The sequence below is a fragment of the Oryctolagus cuniculus genome, chromosome 1 (assembly GCF_964237555.1).
Source record: "Oryctolagus cuniculus chromosome 1, mOryCun1.1, whole genome shotgun sequence".
Taxonomy (NCBI): Eukaryota; Metazoa; Chordata; class Mammalia; order Lagomorpha; family Leporidae; genus Oryctolagus; species Oryctolagus cuniculus.
Window position 1 is genome coordinate 151953926 of NC_091432.1, and position 21479 is coordinate 151975404.

At 49.0% G+C, this 21479-nt stretch overlaps 1 protein-coding gene across 1 annotated transcript in view; it reads right to left on the minus strand.

Moving 5' to 3' along the window:
* PSAT1 (phosphoserine aminotransferase 1) overlaps positions 1-14481 on the minus strand; it is a gene marked incomplete at its 5' end in the record, with an annotated part of 29753 nt that extends 15272 nt beyond the window's left edge. The window contains 6 exon segments of the mRNA NM_001082271.1: positions 3870-4039; positions 6602-6774; positions 7533-7738; positions 9907-9976; positions 11645-11705; positions 14345-14481. Coding sequence (NP_001075740.1) covers positions 3870-4039; positions 6602-6774; positions 7533-7738; positions 9907-9976; positions 11645-11705; positions 14345-14404 — 740 coding nt within the window.
* Positions 14482-21479: the final 6998 nt, after the last annotated feature.

Genomic DNA, 21479 nt, shown 5'->3' on the forward strand with positions numbered 1-21479 from the left:
AATACTGACTCTCTTGTCTTTCATTTTCTGTATTTACAAGATTTTCATCATATCACAAACACTGCTACCCCAAGCTGACCCCGGTTATCATGGTACCCATCCATCTGGGGAAGAAACTGTTGCCTCATCTGTCCTGATTTCTGGCTCAACCTGTCCTCAGGCAGGAATGCTCTCTGGAGGGGCCACCTGCCTCTCCCTATCCTGGTCCCTACAGCCATGGGGCTCGCTGCCAGGTCAATGCCTGGACACCTTTCTAGGACCTCGTCTCTGGACCTCCAGACATTCACCTCCCACCAGACAGAACGGCGTGCTTCCTCAGTGGTCCCTCAAACCGGCCTTCACCCTGATACAAACAAGCACCTATCACTGTGCTCGTCAGCTTGTAAAAGTGTGTCTGGGACCGGCACTACAGTACAGTGGGTTGAGACGCCTCTTGCAATGCTGGCATCCTATGTCAGAACGCTGGTTTGAGTCCCAGCTGCTTCACTTCAGATAAAATTTCCTGCTAATAACATGCCTGGGAAATCATTGAATGATGACTCAAATATGTGGGGCCCTGCTACCCACATACCCATATATAGGAGACCAGGATGGACAGATTCTGGCTCCTGGCTCCAGTCTGGCCCAGCCCCAGCTATTGCAGCCAGCTGGGGAGTACACCAGCAGATGGAAGATCTCTGTCTGTATGTCTTTCCATCTCTCTGTCACTCTGGCTTTCAAATAAATATATCTGCTTTTTAAAAATGGCTGAGATGATGTACTGGGTATCTAGAGTATGCCTCTCTGGACCCTGATCAGAACTCGCTGGTCTTCAGGCTACACTTCAGGGACAAAACTTCTTTGTGTCCTCTTACCTTCTCACTTCTGAAGCCCCAGGAGCCCTTGGCCTCCCTGTGAAAGATTCATATAACTGAGGCAGACCCTGGCCTCACCTTCTTTTTTTTTTTTTTTTTGACAGGCAGAGTGAGAGAGACAGAGAGAAAGGTCTTCCTTTTTCCATTGGTTCACCCCTCAATGGCCTCTGTGGCCAGTGCACTGCACTGATCCAAAGCCAGGAGCCAGGTGCTTCTCCTGGTCTCCCATGCAGGCACAGGGCCCAAGGATTTGGGCCATCCTCCACTGCACTTTTCCAGTATAGCTCTGTGCTCTCTGCTGGACTGGAAGAGGAGCAACCGGGACAGAATTTGGCACCCCGACCAGGACTAGAGCCCAGGGTGCCGGCGCCACAGGCAGAGGATTAGCTTATTGAGCCGCGGCACTGGCCATGGTCTCACCTTCTAACAGGTGACCATGGCCACCTCCCCGTGCCTGCTACGGCAGAGCCTGCACCTTAGCACCCACTCCGGGAGCCCTGCACTTGAGGCCCCCAACTCTGCCTTTCTCAGTTGGCCAGTGACCACCAGTGTTTTCCCACTGCCCACACTCCAGAGGCAAGACAGGTGAACAGGACACAGGATTCAGCCCTGCCCACCACCCCTGATGTGCACGTTAGCAACGTATTCAACTGGGCTGCCAGAGTGGAGTTTAGAGATGACCTGCAGAGTTAGCCCTCAGAACACCCCAGTCCCTGAACAGAGGTCAGGGGGACAAAATGAGACCCAGCACCTGGTGAAGGCAAGTGTTCAGCCCAGACCCAGATGGAACGAGCGACTCAGGTCCTTGGACCCAGAGACGCCCTCCTTTGGTATCAGAACATCCTCCCCTCCTGGGAAAGCCTTGTTGGGCAGAAGAGCTGGAGTCCAAGAGTGAACAGTTTTCTTAAGACAAAATCTTCCCCACACAACAAAGCCACAGAGCACCAAGGCTACGCCTACCCAGGAAGCAGAGCAGGGTGCCTGGCTTTGAATCCCAGCAAGGCCACTTCCTAAAACATGACCTTGACCTCCTCACTTGCAAAATGGGAAGAAGCATAACCACAGTGCCCGCCTTGTGGGATGGCTAGCAGGACTAAAGTGTCCTACACACAAAGTTTCACAGCTTTCTATCACTGCTGCCCTAGACAAACCCATCCACTGTGGTCCCTCCCTGTGCCCGCCCCTTCTGAGGCTCTGGGAACTAGCAGCAGCCATGAAAAGCAAGCAGCTACCACTGCTGAATCACTCAGTTGCCAGAGCCTTAAAAAGTAGTGCAATATGCACACACACACACACACACTGCTATGATTTGGCTATGGTCTGTCTCTTGCAAAAATTGAAATGTAATCCCAGATTTAAGTATTAAGAGTGTAGAAAGGTGGGGCCGGCGCTGTGGTATAGCGGGAAAAGCTGCCGCCTGCAGTGCCAGCATCCTATATGGGCACCGTTTCTAGTCTTGGCTGTCCCACTTCCAACCCAGCTCTCTGCTATGGCCTGGGAAAGCAGTAGAAGATGGCCCAAGTCCTTGGGCCCCTGGACCCGCATATGAGACCTGGAAGAAGTTCCAGCTCTTGGCTTCAGATTAGATTAGCCCAGCTCTGGCTGTTGCAGCCATTTGGGGAATAAACCAGCGGATGGAGGACCTCTCTCTCTCTCTCTCTCTCTCTCTCTAATTCTCTGTAGCTCTTCCTTTCAAATAAAATAAATAAATCTTTTAAAAAAAAAAAAGAGGCTGGTACCACGGCTTACTAGGCTAATCCTCCGCCTGCAGCGCTGGCACCCCGGGTTCTAGTCCCGGTTGCTCCTCTTCCAGTCCAGCTCTCTGCTGTGGCCCGGGAAGGCAGTGGAGGATGGCCCAGATCCTTGGGCCCTGCACCTGCATGGGAGACCAGGAGGAAGCACCTGGCGCCTGGCTTCGGATCGGCACAGCACGCCGGCCACAGCGGAAGGAAGACCTTTCTCTCTGTCTCTCTCTCTAACTCTGGCTGTCAAAAAAAAAAAAAAAAAAGGAAGAGAGTAGAATGGTAACCTAGCAATGGTGTTTAAAGAAGCCTCTGGGAGGATCTCAGGGTTAGATAAAGTCGCAAGGCTGGTGACGCATGACATCTGGTGGCTCTGTAAGAACAGGCAGAGACCAGGACACAAGTGCACGCTCCTTGTCTCTCGCCTTGCAATGCCCCGCAGCACTTCAGAACTCTCCCACCTCAAGCATCCCCAGACACAGCCCGTTGACCCTGGGCCAGAACCATGACCCAGAATAAACTTGTCTGAGAAAGTAAGCTTTTCTAGGGGACTTCCTTGCAACACAAAACAGATGCATACATACCTACACCCTTATACAACACGTATCTCGTCTCGTAATCCTCACAACAACCCAGTGAGGAGAGCACTTTTCCTTCTCCTAAAGGAACCTACTGCACAGACAGGTGAAGGGATTCTTAGGCAACTGGACAGGTGGAGGAACCTCTTAGGCAACTGTCAAATCCTAGGTACTGTGACAAAATACCTGAATCTGGGAAGTAAGACAACTCCGTACAGAATGAACTCACAAGGCAGCCTCCCCCTCAGCTAACAAAAAACAAGGACATCTGCAGATGGGGTTAAAAAAAAAAAAATAGAAAAGCATTCCAAGCCAGTGTGTTTGCTGTCAGGCAGCCAGCTCCACACAGGCTCAGCAGGCAAAAGAAAGGAAGGCGAGGGAGGCCCAGCCTTTGAAAGTGCTTCCTCCAAAGCGGCCCTGGTTGTTTGTGATGCAGGCCACGGCTCTTCAGCTGCAGACAGCTCTGGGGTTAATGGTGAACCACAGGGCCTGGAATACTAAGATCAAAGAAAAACAACACCCCCCGTGCCCCCAAAAAGTAAAGAGCAAGAAGCAGAGTGATCCATCAGAGGACAGAGGGTCAAGAGGGAGAGGTGGGTCGAGCAGAGGATCCTGACGGGACATGTGGGGTGAAGATACTCGAAAAAGCCACCTCCGCTTTGATGGGGAACCGTGAGACGCCATCCCAGGGTTACCTGAAACACGGGGGCGTGTTGTACAAGGAGCTGCTTGTGGCCTGCACTTTGTACTCCAGGACAGAGGGGCACTCTCGGAGGGCGAACCCCAGCAGGTCATCGCGGACGATCACCACCGTGACTCCTGCAGCGCCCACGTTCTTCTGAGCGCCAGCAAAAATCACACCAAACTGAGAAAGAGAAAGACGTGACATGACAGAGCACCTGGGCAGTTTTCATCAACACACACAAACTTCCCGACCTCTTCTACAAGCACAGTTTTCTCCACTCCCGGGCAGACAGCATGTCCTGTTCTACAGGCATCTCCTGCTGGACGGCAGAACTGGACAGCAGGGCAGGCCTGGGGATGCCACCCGGACGATCCGTGCACCCACTCCCATCCACTTGCATATGTTTCTTAAAGATGTATTGACTTTTTTGAAAAGCAAGATTACAGAGAGAGAAGGAGAAACAGAGAGAGAGACAGAGAGAGAGAGAGAGAGAGAGAGAGGTCCTCCATCTGCTGGTTCACTCCCCAAATGGCCACAATGGCCAGAGCAGGGTCTGTCTGAAGCCAGGAGCCAGGAACTTCTTCCAGGTCTCCCATGTGGGTACAGAGGCCTAAGCACTCAGACCATCTTCCACTGCTTTCCCAGGCCATTAGCAAGGAGCTGGATCAGAGCTGGAGAAACCAGGACTCGAACTGGTGCCCATATGGGATGCAGGTACTGCAGGGGGAAGCTTAACCTACCATGCCACAGGGCAGGCCCCTGTACATCTCCTTTCCACATGCAAACCAGTCCTGGAAATGGGGCCTCTAACCATCCTTGGCAACTAAGAGAAAAGTTTGTTTTATGGTTTTTATAACTGTTGGAAATTACAAAAAATGTAAAATTTATTATTTTAATATTGTTTGAAGTAAAATCAAACTAAATATTTGAAACTACTGAAATTTTAAATTACTTAAATGTTTTATTTTGTGTATAAAGGGATAATCAGAGGCTCTGAGAAAGGGACTGCTATGACAAGAAGTGATGGGACATGCTGCCACAGGGGGAACACCTTTAAAAAATATTTATTTATCTTCATTTTTTATTAGGAAGCCAGAGAGACAGAGACAGAGAATGAGAGAGAAAGAGAGAGAGAGAGAGAGAGAGAGAGAGATCTTCCATATACTGGTTCTCCCCAAACGTCTGCAACAGCTAGAGCTGGGTCAGACCCAACCTGGGTCTCCCACATGGGTAGCTGGGACCCAAGTACTTGAGCGAATACCACTGCCTACCAAGGTCTGCATTAGCAGGCAGATGGAATCAGGATTGGAACCAGCATTTGAACCACGGCCTCTAATACAGGATGCAGTTGTCCCACGTGGCATCTTAACTGCTACACCAAATGCCAGGAAAAGAAATTTTTGAAAAAAAAAAACATTTCAAGATAACTTGGGAAATTTTGTTGTGCAAGATATAGAACACTCTCCCATATCTCTTCCTGAAACCTCTGGGAAAATCCAGTGGTGGGTTGGGGGCAGGATTTATGGTTGACGTTACTTAGAATTGCCAGGGCCTGGAGAGAAAAAAGCAGACTACAAATCAAGCATGGCATATCCACAGAACGAAATGTTATTCCACCTTAAAAGAAAACAGCTTTAACCCACACGTGACAACGGATGAACCCTGGAGATGTTACACTAAGTGAAATGAGCCAGATACAAAAGGCCAAGTATTGCATCACTCCACAGACAGGAGACACCAAGTAGAACAGAGGCTTGGGGGGCTGAGGTCCTGGAGGAATGGGGAGTTAGTGCTCAATGGGCAGAGCTTCAGTTGGGGAAGCTGAGAGTCCTGGAGATGAATGATGGGAGTGTTCCTAATGCCAATGGACTGTACACTTAATGCCGAAACAGCACATTTTGTGTTACATACACCTTACCACACCTTCTATTAAAAAGGCAGATTACCGCTCGGCTCAATTGTTTTTAACTCCTCAACCTCTTTCCCTTTGTTGTATGCACCGACCTCCTACAGCGGTCCTGCTGCCCGGCTTGGTGACCTACTTTTAAAGTCTACGTGCCCTGGCAATGTGTTTAGAGCTGAAGTGGGCCTAAGGCAGCAGAAAATGGGGGTGGGGGTTACTCCTTCACACAGGTCCTGTGAGCTTGGATAATCTGCATCTGCTCTTAAAAAGGACAAGTCACTCACAGTGTGCGGACTATCAAGGCACTTCAGTGCGACCCTTTGAGGTACCACTGTCACTGGGCTGGGACTGTCAGGACTTAAACATTTTGACAGCTGGCAATAAGCAACAGCCAGCCTGCTCACTGACAGCTGCCCTGGCACTAGAGGCCCAAGGACCCTACATTCCTTCCTGTTCCTATACTTATTAAAACATCCAAGCAAGCATTTGGCACAGCAGGTAAAACGCTGGCATCCCACAATGGGGCGCCTGGCTCCAATCCTGGTTCTTGCACTTCCAATGCAGACTCTTGCTAATGTGCACCCTCAGGAGGCAGCAGATGATGGCTCAAGTGCTTGCGTCCCTGCCGCCATGAGGGAGGCCTGGATTGAGTTCCAGGTTCCTGGCCTCAGCCTGGCCCAGACTTTGCTTTTGCAGGCATTCAGGGAGTAAACCAGCAGAAGGAATATCTCTGTCTGTCTTCAAAGTAAAATGAAATTAAATACAAATTGAATAAACAAATGTCCCCAAAGAAACAGAAACACCACATCCTCCTCCCATCTAGTCTCTTCTTACTGTACCTTGGAAACGTCCACTGGCCTGGAGAGGAAGTTTGAGGACATGTCACACACCAGGATGGCCCCCTTGACATCAGGTACGAAGTCAAACTCCACACCGTGCACCGTCTCGTTTGCGCAATAATACACATAGGAGGCATCTGGGTTAAGGTTCCAGGTGCTTGGATCTGGGATTTCTGTCACAGAAGACAAGTCTGAGACTTCCTTATTCTCCCTGTTCCTTGGATAGATGGGGGTCGCCCCAGAGGCTAACACCTCTCCCCCCGCAGTGAGGACTAAATGACCCCAAAGCACATCACAAGCAAAAGCAGCTGACCAGTACTCCACAGCCGTCATCACCACCAGCATCCTACAAGGACGACTGATCCCACCTGTTGACTGCTACTGGGTACAAACATGGCACAGTGGATATCGGGGATATTTTCTTGTCACTTTGCATACAGTAACCCTATGTCCAGTGACGGTCCTGCAGTTCCCTCTGGGGACCTCGGCCCTCACTCTCAGCCCATGTAATCCAAGCTCCCAGAGGGAGAATGTGACTGAGGCACAGCTACTGTGACTGATGCCAAAGGGATCTACGAGTCTTTGCTCCAGCAAAGGCACTGCAACCTGGGATATCTTAAGGTCTGAAGCTGCATCAATCATCTCCCAAGAAAGAGGGGGCATCTTTTCCTGGACTGTGGAGCCCCCAGGGAGGAGACTGGGAAGGACGCCAGGAACTGAGGACATTAGGAGAGCCCTTGATCAAGCCGTACCTAAAGCCAACCCAGCCCCTGGGTTTTTCTGCTAAGTGAGCCTGTGAGTAATCCTTTTGCAGAAGCTAGTTAGTAGTCTTAACCAGTACAGCCACCCATTCTAACTACTGACAAGGTGAGGAAGGAGGGGGGGCTCCCTTGCCAGCATTTTGTTGTCCAGCTGAGCTCCCAGCGCTTACTCGTGTAACTCCCCAGTTTAGGGTGGACAATATTCACGGTCCCAAACTTCTTAGCTTCTTCTGCAGCCTTTGCTGACCAAGCTCCTGTCACCACATAGTCAGCACACCTTCCTGGTTTCAGGCCAATCAGGTTTAACGGGACAGCACTGAACTGGCCACAGCCACCTCCTTGCAGAAAAATCACCTTGTAGTTGTCTGGAACGGCTCTGGGCGGAAGAAAGAGGTACAGTGAATACCCAGACTCGCAAGGTCAAAGATGGGGAATCAGTGCTGCTTCTCCAAGTGCTTCCCCCCTCGCTAGATGTACTGCAACAAACATGGTAATGTCCCACTACTGCTTTGTCTTCACTAATTCAATCCCATATCTATGCACTCCTTGGACAATTAATTCTTGGGAATTATGCTGAAAGCCTACGTTTACTGTTTGGACAGGAACTCTTCCTCCTTTTCTTAGCCCTTTAAAGCACCATCCCTCTGCTACTCCTAGTCCACATGGTTCAACCACAGCCAACCCCAGCTCAAACAGATGACCCAAGCTGGTGAACGGAGTGTAGTTCTAAGCCCTCTGCTCAAACTTCTAAGTAAGAGAAGCTGTTTCTACTGAGGGAAAGAAAAACCTTGTAGCAGCTCATCCTATAAATGGAAATATCTCTGGGGGCCACAAGGTGAAGCTAAGACATGAGAAAGCAGAGCCCAGAAATGGAAAGGCCTTCCTGACATCACCTGAGTTCCTAAATCACTCCTGCACTTTGCTGCTCTACAAGACAGCACATTCCTTGTGTCGCCTGTGCCAGTGACTTGGGCTTCTGACATTTACAACCAAAAGTCCCGCATGTTTAACATCACACCATGAACAAGGTAGATTAGGAGAACCCTTCAGGGAAGGGATCTCTGATAATGTTTCAGGCCTGGTCATGTAATCACATGCCTGGTGAACATCGAGATTCTTGTAAAGTTCTTTGACTCCAGATATGGAGTCAAAATTCAGATGATGATTAGAATGGCTACAGGCAAGAGAAGGGATGCACTCAGGGGAACTCGACACAAGCCTCTGGGTAAGGCCAGAGCTCGGGATTAGGTATAAGAAGGCAGATGGCCAGACAGAGCGCCAGCACAGACACACAAGTGAAATTTATAAAGGGCAGGGCAAAGGGGTAGGGTTTTGGGGAATAGGTGATGTGTAAGGAGACCTAACCAAGCAGTTCTTAGCAGCAGCAGGAGACTATAACAAGGCTATGAAGTGGATGGGAGGGGAAAACCAGAGACACAGACATAGGGGACAAGGTAGGAATTTGGTTAAGAGAAGAAAGGATAAAGGCGGGCCCATCTAAAGAGGCTCAGAGCCATGTGGTCCAATGCCACATCTACAGGATTCTTGCTGTGCCTGTGACATGGGACCTGCAAGGCAGACTTGGGTGTGTGATGTCAAGCAGATAATCACCGCTTCTGCACTCTCGCCTCTCTACAGACACCTATGGATGCCTACTGCTCCTTACAAAAATCTTAAGTCCCTCCATCTGATCATTTTATCAGGGTACTTAAAAAGCTAAGGAAGGAAGTATTCAGTACAATTCCAACCTTGTCAATGAAATAATGCAAGGCTGGACTCTACTAGTAAACATTTAAAACATTAATGATTATCCTTGATGCTGGGGTTATAGTTTATTCTAGTTCATAAGATTATTTTTCCTAAGCATTCTACCATGAATATGCATTACATTTTGGAATAGAGAAACAGTGGTTCTCAGGGTGACCCTATTCATATGTGTGTCTGAATATATAACAACACATAAAAGCTCTCTTCTGAACAGCAAACTTTTAAGAGTAAGGTAGTTCTGGGTAGACAGGCAGGGCAGATAAAGTAGGAGGCTGCATTTCAGCAGCCATCCCTGGAATTCAGAAAGCCTACTCACAGGAACTGCTAACTTAAAATGTCTTCAGTGTCCAATACGGTAGGACTGACTGCAGCCCAGCACTGGATTCAATAATCCACCACCCCAGCCAGAATGCTCCATAGGTGGTTTGAGGCCCATACTTAAGAAACTGAGAGCTCACAGTTAATCCTGCTGACAAAGTATATTTTTTGTCATTTAAATCCCTTTCAAGCCAGTTTAAATACCACAGTACTGAAACAAGATACAGTGATTTCCACTCTTTGGAAAAATCATAACACACACACACACACACACACTCACACATACACACAAATATGCAGGCTAGAGAACAAGTAAAAAAACATGTACTAAGAGTAAAAGATGAGTTTTAATTCTGAAGTATTGCGAACAAACAGCAGAGTGTAGCAGAGAATGTAACAGACGCAAGTTTATGGATTATCAAGCAAAAGTAATGCAATGAGGTCTTTTTTCAAACTTACAACAATTCTCGCACAAGATTCTCTGTGTTGTTAACAATCTTAGCAAAATCTGAGGACCTATGACTCATTTCTGCAGAAGAACAAATAAACAACAACAGTTCAGAACCAAACAATCAGAAATAACTACAAAAATGTGTAAGCAAACAGCAAAGGGAACTTGTAGTTGTTTTGCATTCAAATTACAGGCCACAGTTCACTGGGTTAAGGGGATGAACCAAATGGATTTTCACAATGCAAACATATGAGCCAATGGTTATGGCACAGTGATTTTTCAAGTGGTATATTCATTGAACAAGCCACTTATTAACTCAACTTCAGGTTCACTGTGACTCTCTGTACTACCTCTTTCTGACAAACAGTAATCTAGACACAATGTTACCCTTTGGGACAAGAGCACAAAATCCCAAGCTATGACCTCACTTCACAGAAACCTAAGTGCATGTCCCAAGCCCATAGGACAAGATTTAGCAGTTAACCCTTTATGGGCTCTTAACATCAAATAGCCTGGGGCTGGTCTGTGCAGCAACAGATTAAGCTGCCACCTGCAAAGCTAGCATCCCAAAAAGGCTCTGGTTCGAGTCCCAGCTGCTCCACTTCCAGTACAGCTCCCTGCTAATGCGCCTGGTAAAGCAGCAGAAGATGGCCCAAGCACTTGGGCCCCTGCCACCCACATGGGAGACCTGAATGATGCTCCTGGCTCCTGGCTTTGGCCTGGTCCAGCCCTGGCTGTTGCAGCCATTTTGAGATACAAGATCTCGCTCTCTATCTTCTTCTCTCTTCCTGTAACTCTGCCTTTCAAATAAATAAATCTTTAAAAAAAAAAATACAGATTTTGAAACTTGAAAAAAAAATGCCAAAGAAAGTAAATTTTAAAACTCAAAAGGCCCTCTAAGGTCCTCTTCTCCAACCATGTAAGGGAAAGAAACTTAGCAATAAAATCATTAATATGTAAGCTCTTCATAGAAAGCCTGTGTGCTTTTTAAGAAGCCTGTGAGGCGGGCATTTGGCACAATGCTTGGAACACCTGCAGCCCATGTCAGAGTGCATAGGTTCAAGTCCCAGCTTGGCTTCCAATTTCAGCTTCCCTCCAGCTTGTTCCTGGAGGACAGCAAGTAATGGCCAGATACTTGGATCCCTGCCACCCACACAGGAGATTCGGATTCAGTTCTGGGCTCCTGGCTTCAGCCTGGGCCAGCTGTGGTTGTTGTGGATTCAGTCACAACTCTACATCCAATTCCAGTTCTCTCATCATTTCATATCCTGGAAGGCAGCAGGTATGTCCCAAATACTTGGGTCCCTACCATCCCCTGGCTATTGTGGACATTTTGAGAATGAACCAGCATATGGACGATTTCTCTGTCTCTGTCCCTCTGCCTTTCCAATAAATAAAAAAATTTTTAAAGAAACTTATATTTAAGTATAATAAAAACTGCAAATTGAATGTTGGGGGCCACCGTTAGGCAATGTACGGTATCTCCTGATCCCAGATGCTGTGCTTAGCAGAAAGTAGAAACTAACTATGAAACAGCAAGCTGAGATATCTAAACCGCTCACCAGCATTGGTGCTGTTTTCAAACCGTTTCTATCTACCATGCAACCACAAAGTTATTAAAGTTTAAAAACACACTCGTATCTACAAAGGCCTACCGGAAGAGCCTGCAGAAATCCTAGGCTTGATGCATTTAAATCAGTTCCCTTTGAAACTCAAACACTCACAGAATCCAAAAGTAAATCTTACCAAGGACACTAATGCCAAGTCCTTTGTAGTCTAGTAATTCTTTCTGTATTTCTAACAATACCTAGGAAAGAAGGAAAGATGATTTCAGTATGTCATGCACAGCTTCCCTCTGGACCTACAAACCAGGGATGGAGAAGGGGAAGTCCACCCCGGAGCCCATTAAGTTCCAGGTTCTGTCCCCCCGCATTCCAGTCCCCTCCTCCCCCTTCCCACAGAGCCTCACTGATGCAACTTACACACAAGTTGAGCAAGAACTTAGACAACCAGACTGGTGCCAAGAAACACGGTTTCCAAAGACATAAATTCACTGATTCCCTAGAAAATATCCCCTCTACAAACCCCACCTGTCAGTAGAGAAAGCATAACGTTCTGGGCTGAAGAAACAATAAAATAATCAGGCACCAGAGAAAGCCGACAAATGGGAGATCTTTTTCCTTAAAAACACAGTAGCTAAGGAGGACGACCCTGAAACACAACCTCAGCGTGCCTGCCACTTGTTTGAAAGCACAGGATTTCAGGAGCGGGCACTGTGGGGCTGCAGGTTAAGCGAAGCTCGGGATACCTGCATCCCATATCCAAGTTCCTGCCCCTCTGCCTCTGACCCAGCTCCCTCCTGATGTCCCTGGGAAAGCAGCAGAAGGTAGCCCAAGTGCTTAGGTCCCTGGATGGAGCTCCCAGCTCCTGGCTTTGGTCTGGCCCAGCCCTAGCAGTAGCCACCATTTGGGGATTGAAATGGCAAATGGAAGATCTCTCTCTCTGTGTCTGTGTCTCTGCCTTTCAAACAAATAAATCTTTATTTTGAAAAGTATTTTATTAATAAATTAGACAAAATATGGCCTTGACAAGATGGTTCAAGAATGTGGTTTTTCTTTACCTGCTGAATGCTATGAACCCTGGCTGATCAAATAAATGAGAGAATTCTTTCACCTGTGACTGAATCCTCTGGGAGCTCATTTTAAGACTCTGTCTTATAGACAGAAATCCATCTGTGAAAGTTCATAACCAAAACCAGTGCAGAGATGTAAGGACATCTACCAAAAAACACACCTCCCCACCATATAGTGGGTCTTTTTTTTTTTCAAACTGCACAAGGCAACCGCTTTGGTTCCTCCCTATAAATTTTTTTCATAACATAAACATACCAGAGAGAGATAGAAAAAAAGAGTATGTTACAGGTAATTAGACCAAACATTACTTCATAAGGCTACTATTATAATTATACACCTGTAATTTGTCATTTTTAAAGATACATTTTTCACTATAGGTTGCATCCCTCCCCCCAGAAAAATAAAGTTTGAAAGCTGCTCTCAAAATTACAATTCAAGTACATCAAAAAGACACGCACAAAGCAACATCTGCACCTTCCCTCCCTGGGGTTACACTCAATCTGAGGGGAAAAATTCTCCCCAGGAAAATAAATAATAAGTAAATGACTATATCATCCACCTCAACCTCTATTCTAATAAATTCGTAACAAAATGCACAGGTGCCAAATACTTGGAAGATTCCAAAACACGGCAGCGGGGAGGGACAGTCCACAGTTCTGTCAGGGAGTGTCCCCTAAAATGAACTGTAATAACGGAGAGAAAAGTAGGCCCTGCTCTCCCAGTTCCAGGCGCAGCACCCCGGAAAGCGCGCGTCTTCTCCCCTCTGCTGTTCTAACATTCTCTGCTCTGCAACACAGGGAAGGCTCTGTCTGGCGAGATTTCTCCTCCGTCCAACAATAGACAATTGTGAAGTCCTTGGCTGTGACCCACACTGCTACAACATACTATCGGCTTTATCCCGGTTAGAAAAACACAAACAGGACAGCAAGGGCGGCCGCCAGTATGGCAAAGGGTTCAAGGCCGACCCGGAATTCGCCTTTCACAAAGCTGGGGGGGGGGGGGGGAGGAGCTGGAACCTGGCCGGGGTCTGGAAGGCGGGGATTGAGTTCCTCCTGCACTTGCGTGTGCATTCTCTGGTCACGCTCACTCACTCCATCCGCTCCAGAATAAAGTGAACATAACTGGCCTAAGCAGCCCGCTATCTACCAATTTGAATACTCTGATGACTGCAAGGGACGGGCAGGTTCAAAACGCAGACAAAACAGAGGAGACCAAAGCTTTAGGGAAGCGTAGGTTCTGGAGGGCAAAGCATAACTGCAGACTTTCGAAGCTACATTTCTAAACACCACGTTCCCAACCACACGCGCGGCCCCTCCGTTTGCAATCCCCTTCTGTTAACGTGCTCCACGGCGGTACACAAATCCATCATCCACTCAGTCCCAAGTATCACCCCTCGCTGCTACGAGTCCATTCATACATCCACTCACTCCACACTGTCCCGGCTCGCAGCACTGCTGCGCGAGGCACTTCCTTCTCGCCCGCCGTGCCCGGGGCCCCGCCGTGGCCCCGGAGAAGACACAGCCCGGGAGTCCGCAGGTGCGAGACACTGGCAGCACAGCAAGCCCCGGAGGCCCGAACGGTGCACGTCCCGCACAGGCAGCAGGTTCCAGGGGCAGAAGCACCGGCACGCGTCGCCGAGCTTCCCTCGCCCGCTGCAAACTTTCAGGAGCTCCGGTGCCAGAGCTCCTGGAGCGGGCGTACACGTCGGGGACAAGCGCGCGGGGCCACTCGCGGCGCCCAGAGCAGGAGCGCAAGCCCGCGCGCGCGCTTTTCCTCAGCCCACACCCCCGGCACGCGCTCGTGGGGGTCTCACCGAGTGCGGAAGCTTGGCGGGCCCGGGCCCGAAGTTGACAATCTGCCTCGGAGAGTCCATGGCGTGGCGTTGCGGTGCGGGCGGCGAGTCAGCTACTGAGGAGCCACGGCGTGTCCAGTGGGTGCCCCTGGGCCGCGCCGCGCCAAGTGTGCGGCCGGCGCTGGCAGCCTTCCTTCTCCCCTGGCCGAGTCGGCTTCCATTGGCCCACTGTAGCTGGCCTCCCGCGCTGATTGGTTCGCAGCAGGGAGCTCGCGTCCCCGTTGGCCACGCCCACGAGCCGAGTCCGGGAGCAGTCACTCCTCGCGTTTTGTATTCCAACCCCTTTTCAATCAATGCAAGGCGCGGAGGAGATTGCACCAGCTTCCTTGCTCGGTGGAACGCCCACCCAGAGATCATGAGTGGGGGGGAAGAGGCTGCCCCTGCCGGCCCGCGATCCTCCCTCGGGCGGCCTCGCTTCCTCCCCTCCAGCCCCCTGCCCCAATGGACGGGACCCGGAGCTGCCCAGCAACGTGAGCTCCCTCGGCCCCATCCACCCACCTCTCCTCCATCAGTCCCGAGACTGGCATCTGATACTTTTGTTCCAGACCCATTAGTAATTAATGCACGAAACGTTTCTAAGCACGCGAGCCAGCTATCCCAGTGGAGAGGTGGGGCCCCTAGGGTGGAATTGCAGCTACTGAAGATGGGGCCAGAGGGTGGCGGGTGGAGACGGCCCTTTGTGCTTGCACAGGGACCCCGAGTTTCTGCAAGTCAAGAAAACGGGGGAGGGGCACTGTGGACGCCCCCACCCCACCCCCCACCCCGGCGGGTGCTGCAAAGTCGCTCTTTATTTCCTTCTTGGTGAACCGAGGGAGCCGGAACCTGGCGACGGCTCTCGGGTTCGCCCACGCTGATAAGCTGTGAGTTTTAGAGACGCGAGGAGACGCTCGCGGCAACGCGACACCCGCTGGGGGCAGGGCCAGAGCTGCTCCAGCTTTCCCACCCCAGCTCCCTTCGCGGAGCCTCACGTGAGCTCCTGAGCACAGGGAACCCCTTTCCCTGCAGGAGGGAAGTCGCTTTGAAGTCTGGAGCCTCCTCAGTTCTTGCAGAACGCCTTGCGTTCTGCTCCGCAAGTGAACGCAGTTCGTTTCGACATAAAAAAATATTATTTCTCCAGGTCTCTGAGTAAAATTGTTACACCGGGAGTAGGTCCAGTGCCCGTGGTGCCCGTTCCGGGACTTTCACCAGCCACAGCGTCAGCTACCCCAGTCAGAGAAAGTTTAATGTGCCTTTGGGGGTTCTGGCATTGTGTCCTTGCTGGGGCTTGGTGAGCTGGGATGAGGCCCGGAGCAGAGACGCTGCTCTGGGCTAGGGGACTGGAGGGCGAAGTTTCTAGAAAAAGATGAAATGTACAAGCACCTTGCAAAATTGAATGAGGAGAGCCTGGCCTTGTTATAGCAGGTAAGGCCTCCACCTGTAGCCCTGACATCCCATATGGGCACAAGTTCCAGCGCCCCACTGCTGCTCCACTTCCAATCCAGCTCCCTGTAATGTGACTGGGAAAGCAGCAGAAAATGGTCCAGGTCCTTGGGCCCCTGGACCCACGCGAGAGACTGGAGAAAGCTCCTGGCTCTTGGCTGCCGCCTGGCCCAGCTCTGGCCATTGTGCCCATTTTGAGAAGTGAACCAGCAGATGGAGGCACTCTCTCGCTCACTCTTCCGTCTCTGTCTCTGTAATTCTGCCTTTCAAACAAATTTTTAAAAAATCTTAGTTTTAGACCCATAGCATCCAACCCCCCAGGGGAGTAAAGGAGTTGCCTTCACAACTGCTGGAATCACTAACCCCAGGTACTCCCACAGTCCCAGAGGGTAGGCTGGGAGAAGGTGCCACTAGTCCTCTATCTGCTGAAAACATGACTGAGTTGTCACCATTCTCTAGGTTTTCATGGCTTCGCTCAATTAGCTCTGTACTACTTCTAGGTCCCAGAAGGTTGGCTGAGGTGGGGTGGCTCTATTTATTTACTTGAAAGAGTTACAAAGAGGCAGAGAGAGAGAGAGGTCTTCCATCCACTGGTTCACTCCCCAAATGGCCGCAATAGCTGGAGCTGGGCCAATCCAAACCCAGGAGCCAGAAGCCAGGAACCTCCTCTGAGTCTCCCATGCAGGTGCAGGGGCCCAGGGGTCTGGGCTATCTTCCACTGCCTTCACAGGCCATAACAGAGAGCTGGACTGAAGTGGAGCAGCTGGGACTTGAACCGGTGCCCATATGGGATGCTGGTGCTGCAGGCGGCAGCTTCACCTGCTATGCCACAGTGCTGGCCCCACGCATCAACATTTTGAAACACCCTTGTATGCTCTGTGTGAAATAACAGATGAAAATAAAAGCCACTTCCCATCACCTCAGGAACTAATCATCTCTATTTGCATATCACCACAAATAACAAAGATAACCCCAGTAGCAAAATTAATAATTTTTAAATAGCCCATTTCCTTGGAGTCAGCATTCCTGCTCCAACTTAGACAACAATATATAGTCCCAAACCAGACCACTAACAGATGCCCTCAGATTCATTCATCAACATTCAGTCATTCAACCAATATTGCATTCTTGCCACATAGGAGGGGGTTTGGTGTGTTTGTGCAGAATCATTTTCTTACAAACATCTTTTCAATGAGGCCTGCCCCATCTCCCATCTAGTACTGCGACTTCCCCCTCCGTACATGTGCCTCCGATTCCTCTTACCCTGAAAAACATTTCTCTTTTCGGCAAAGCATGAGTCACCTTCGAACAGGCTATACCCGTATATTTACTTCATCCATTACATCTGTTGCCTGTCGGGTAGCATACGAATTCTGTGACAGCCAAACTTTTTTCTTCCTGGGTTTGTTGATTTGCAAAACATAGTGCCTAGCCAGAGTAAGCGCACAGTGCAGGTTTGTTTAAAAAAAAGAATGAACTTACAAATACTGGACTATTGTGATTTTCTTACAGTTGAGAGGTTTGTTTCAAAGTTGAAGCTTTCAGCTTGTGAGACAGAAAACTGCTTGCCATTATTTAAAATTATCTCCCAGCCCATTCAGCAATTTCAAGGGAGGTTTTATCTTGTCTCCTTCTTCATTCCAATCTATTCTACCTCCATTCTGCATCCATCCACTTTTGTCTCCATACTGTTTGCCCAGTCCCTGCTCCCATGATTTCCAGACTTTGGGGCTAGTCTACTGGTACTGACCTTGCCCCACCAAGAAGCCATTCCTCAAACAGCAACCACAGTCGACTTTGTTTTTTAAAAACAAGTCTGTGCATGTTCAGTACAGATGCATTCTTTTTTTTAAAAAATTATTTATTTTTTTGAGAGGCAGAGTTACAAACAGAGAAAAGGAAAGATAGAGAGAGGTCTTCCATTCGCTGGTTCACTCCCCAAATGGCTGCAACAGCCAGAGTTGGGCCAATCTGAAGCCAGGAGCCAGGAACGTCTTCTGGGTCTCCCATGCGGGTGCAGGGGCCCAAGGCTTTGGGCCATCTTCCATTGCTTTCCCAGGCCACAGCAGAGAGCTGGTTCAGAAGAGGAGCCGCCCGCGACCGGCGTCCATATGGGATGCCAGTACTGCAGGCGGAGGCTTAGCCCAGTATGCCATAGCGCTGGCCCCCACAGTCAACTTTTTAAAACGTAAAGCAGAACTTGTAACTCTCCTGATTCAAGCCATCTGTCAGCTTCTCTCTACATCCAGAACAACCCCCAAACTCATAACAGCACCACAAGACCACACCTGACCAGGTTCTCCATCCTATTGATTCAACCATTACCTCTTTCTCTCGTGACTGACCAGTCTCTGCAGTACTACTTCGTAATTGCCCACCCCCCCCATTAGAAGGTAAGTTGTTGGAGGAGCTGAGACCACATCTGCCTTGCTCATTGCTGTAGCCCCAGCACCACACAAGTGTGGGACAAACAGTCTCATGAACAGACAAGGCAGAGAGAAGAAAATAAATGAAAATGCAACAGTCTTTGTTGCTTGGGGAGAATGTATTGATTATTTCTTCAGCTTTTCCAATAATGAGCACTTAAAACTTGCTAATCATCTTTTGAAAAGTTGGTAATGTCAGTAACAGAATGGGAGTGGGATGGGGTCAGATGATCCTGAAGCCCAGGGAAGACGCTAGGAAGCCACTTTGCAAACTTGGAGAGCCTGTGGCTGCCACAGCCTGTCAACCTACAAGCTCCTTCTGCTGAGGCTGAACGCCTTGTCGGGTACTAACATGTCACTATGTGATTACAATTCTAGGCCAAGGTTTTCAGTGATGAGTGACACTGCACATGGAAGATTGCTACATCATTCACTTCTATTCAATCTGCATTGGATCCACTTCCCTATATTTGCAAAACCACCCAAAAGTCCACCACAGACTTTGGCAAGGTGCATGTTGCTAAAGGGATATATTCTGCATTGGTAAGAAGAAATAGTTGGAGGGCAGGCCCAGGCATAGGGTATGTTTGTGTCCCAAACTCACAGAGCTGGAAGGAATCATGGAATGTCACCTAGAATCAGCTGCCCACACATCCTGAGAGCCAATCTCTCCCAACATTGTCCTGGGGCAGTGGGGAGGAAATATGAGGCTCCACTGTAAATCAACATAAAGCCATTCCCAGAGCACTGTCAGAGGATTGGGTGGAGGACAGCAGACACGAGGGACTGCATGGAAAATTTTCAACAATAACACTTTGTACTGATCTTGCATAGCCCAGCACACATAACTCACGTTGCCTAAGTAGAACTCTGAGGTTATAGAACGACTCGGTGTCTCCAGGATGGCCTCACTTGTCTCATGTGAATAAACTTCCTCAGACAGCTAACGCTGACTAACGAATTTTAACCAGATTCACTGACCATGTGGAATTCAGGAGCCAAAAGAAATTCTGCATGCATTCTAAATTCAAGGTTACAGACCCAAGTACTTGGGCCCTGCACCCACATGGGAGACCTGGATGAAGCTCCTGGCTCCTGGCTTTGGCCTGACTCAACCTTGACCACTGTGGCCCTCTGACCAACAGATGGAAAATCTCTCTCTCTGCAACTCTTTCAAATAAATCAATCTTTAAAATGATGTCAAAGTGTCAGTGTAGTCATGTACATCCTCCTGAAAGGGAGCCTGATCAGAAAAACACAGGCTGAACCTGATCGATCAGAGCCCTGGGGAGTGAAGGGTGTGAGCAGTGGAGGCTGTTGCACAAGCCTGTGGCGTGCACTGCCTCGCCCTGCTGCCTGGAGACGAGGCCACTCCCTCAAAGTAGATGCATCCTCTCCAGAGCAGACACGGACCTCAAAGATCGTTCGTTCCTTGGACTTTTTACTGGTGAGGTCCTCCTAGCCTGCCAGCCCCAGATTTGATGCATGGTGTCTTTGGCAACGGTGGTTGCCAGTGTCCTCTGTAGACCCACGGTCTCTTTCCACCCCAAGCTAATTCTCTCCTTTTATTTATTTATTTATTTTTGACAGGCAGAGTGGACAGTGAGAGAGAGAGAGATAGACAGAGAGAAAGGTCTTCCTTTTCCATTGGTTAACCCCCTAATGGCCGCTGTGGCCAGTGCACTGTGGCCGGCGCACTGCGCCCATCCGAAGCCAGGAGCCAGGTGCTTCCTCCTGGCCTCCCATGCGGGTGCAGGGCCCAAGCACTTGGGCCATCCTCTATTGCACTCCCGGGCCACAGCAGAGAGCTGGCCTAGAAGAGGAGCAACTGGGACTAGAACCCGGGGTACCAGTGCTGCAGGCGAAGGATTAGCCTATGGAGCTGCGGCGCCGGCCAATTCTCTCCTTTTGAAAGATCTGTTAATCACTAAGTTAGCGGTTGCCACTGTCCTGATCTTCAGTCTTCCCGTGATTGCTGAATGCCATGGGGAAATGTTTAACCATTTTAGGAGTGTGGCTTGCAGAAGCTGTCTGATCGCAGTAAACATCTGGAGACGTGTTTATGTAGGAGACCCAGGGGGTGCATGATTCTTCTTCCTGGCTTTTTGAACTTGACACATTTGCACACAGTTTGGGTCCCTACAGAAATATCTCATACTTTGTCTTTGTTCTCCAAGATCACCTTAGGGAGCAACACTGTTTTTCTTTTGTTTGCTTGTTTGTTTTTGTTTTTGTTTTGACAGGCAGAGTTAGACAGTGAGAGAGAGACAGAGAGAAAGGTCTTCCTTTTCCATTGGTTCATCCTCCAAATGGCTGCTACAGCCGGTGCACTGCACCGATCTGAAGCCAGGAGCCAGGTGCTTCCTTCAGGTCTCCCTTGCGGGTGCAGGGCCCAAGCACTTGGGCCATCCTCCACGGTTTGTTGTCCCATAATTGTTTTCTCTTTGCTAAGTTTTTCTGACATAAATATAAAATATGATCACTTTTAAACAAATATTACAGAAATTCACTTCTTAGCAGAGAATATCCTACCCCTCAAGGATTATTTTAGTTCAGGTACTGAGTATGCAAATTTACAACAGCTAAGATACAAATCAACCCAGATGTCCATCAGCTGTTGACTGGATAAAGAAATTATGGTATGTATACACTATGGAGTACTACTCAGCTGTATATAAAAAACAAAACACCATGAAATCCTGTCTTTTGCAACAAGATGGACACAACAGGGAACCATTATAGTTAGTGAAATAAACCAGTCCTTCGCTGTGGTGTAGCAGGTAAAGCCACCGCCTGCAGTGCCAGCATCCCATATGGGTACTCATTCCACTTGAGTCCTGGCTGCTCCACTTCCAACTCAGCTCTCTGCTATGGCCTGGGAAAGCAGTAGAACATGGCCCAAGTCCTTGGACCCTGCACTAGTGTGGGAGACCTGGAAGAAACTTCTGGCTTCTCCCCTCAGATTGGCGCAACTCTGGCCATTGTGGCCAACTGGGGAGTAAACCAGCAGATGGAAGACACCTCTCTCTCACTCTCTCGCTCTCTCTCTCTCTCCTCTCTCTGTGTAACCCTGATTTTCAAATAAACAAATAAATCTTAAAAAAAAAAAAGCCAGTCCCAAAAAGACAGATATTATATGTTTTCCATGACCTGAGGCAACTAATAGAGTACCTAAAATATAATGTATTGGAGTGAAATTAACATATTGAGATTCGATGATTGTTTACAGCCCTTGTCTCTACTGTTAAGGA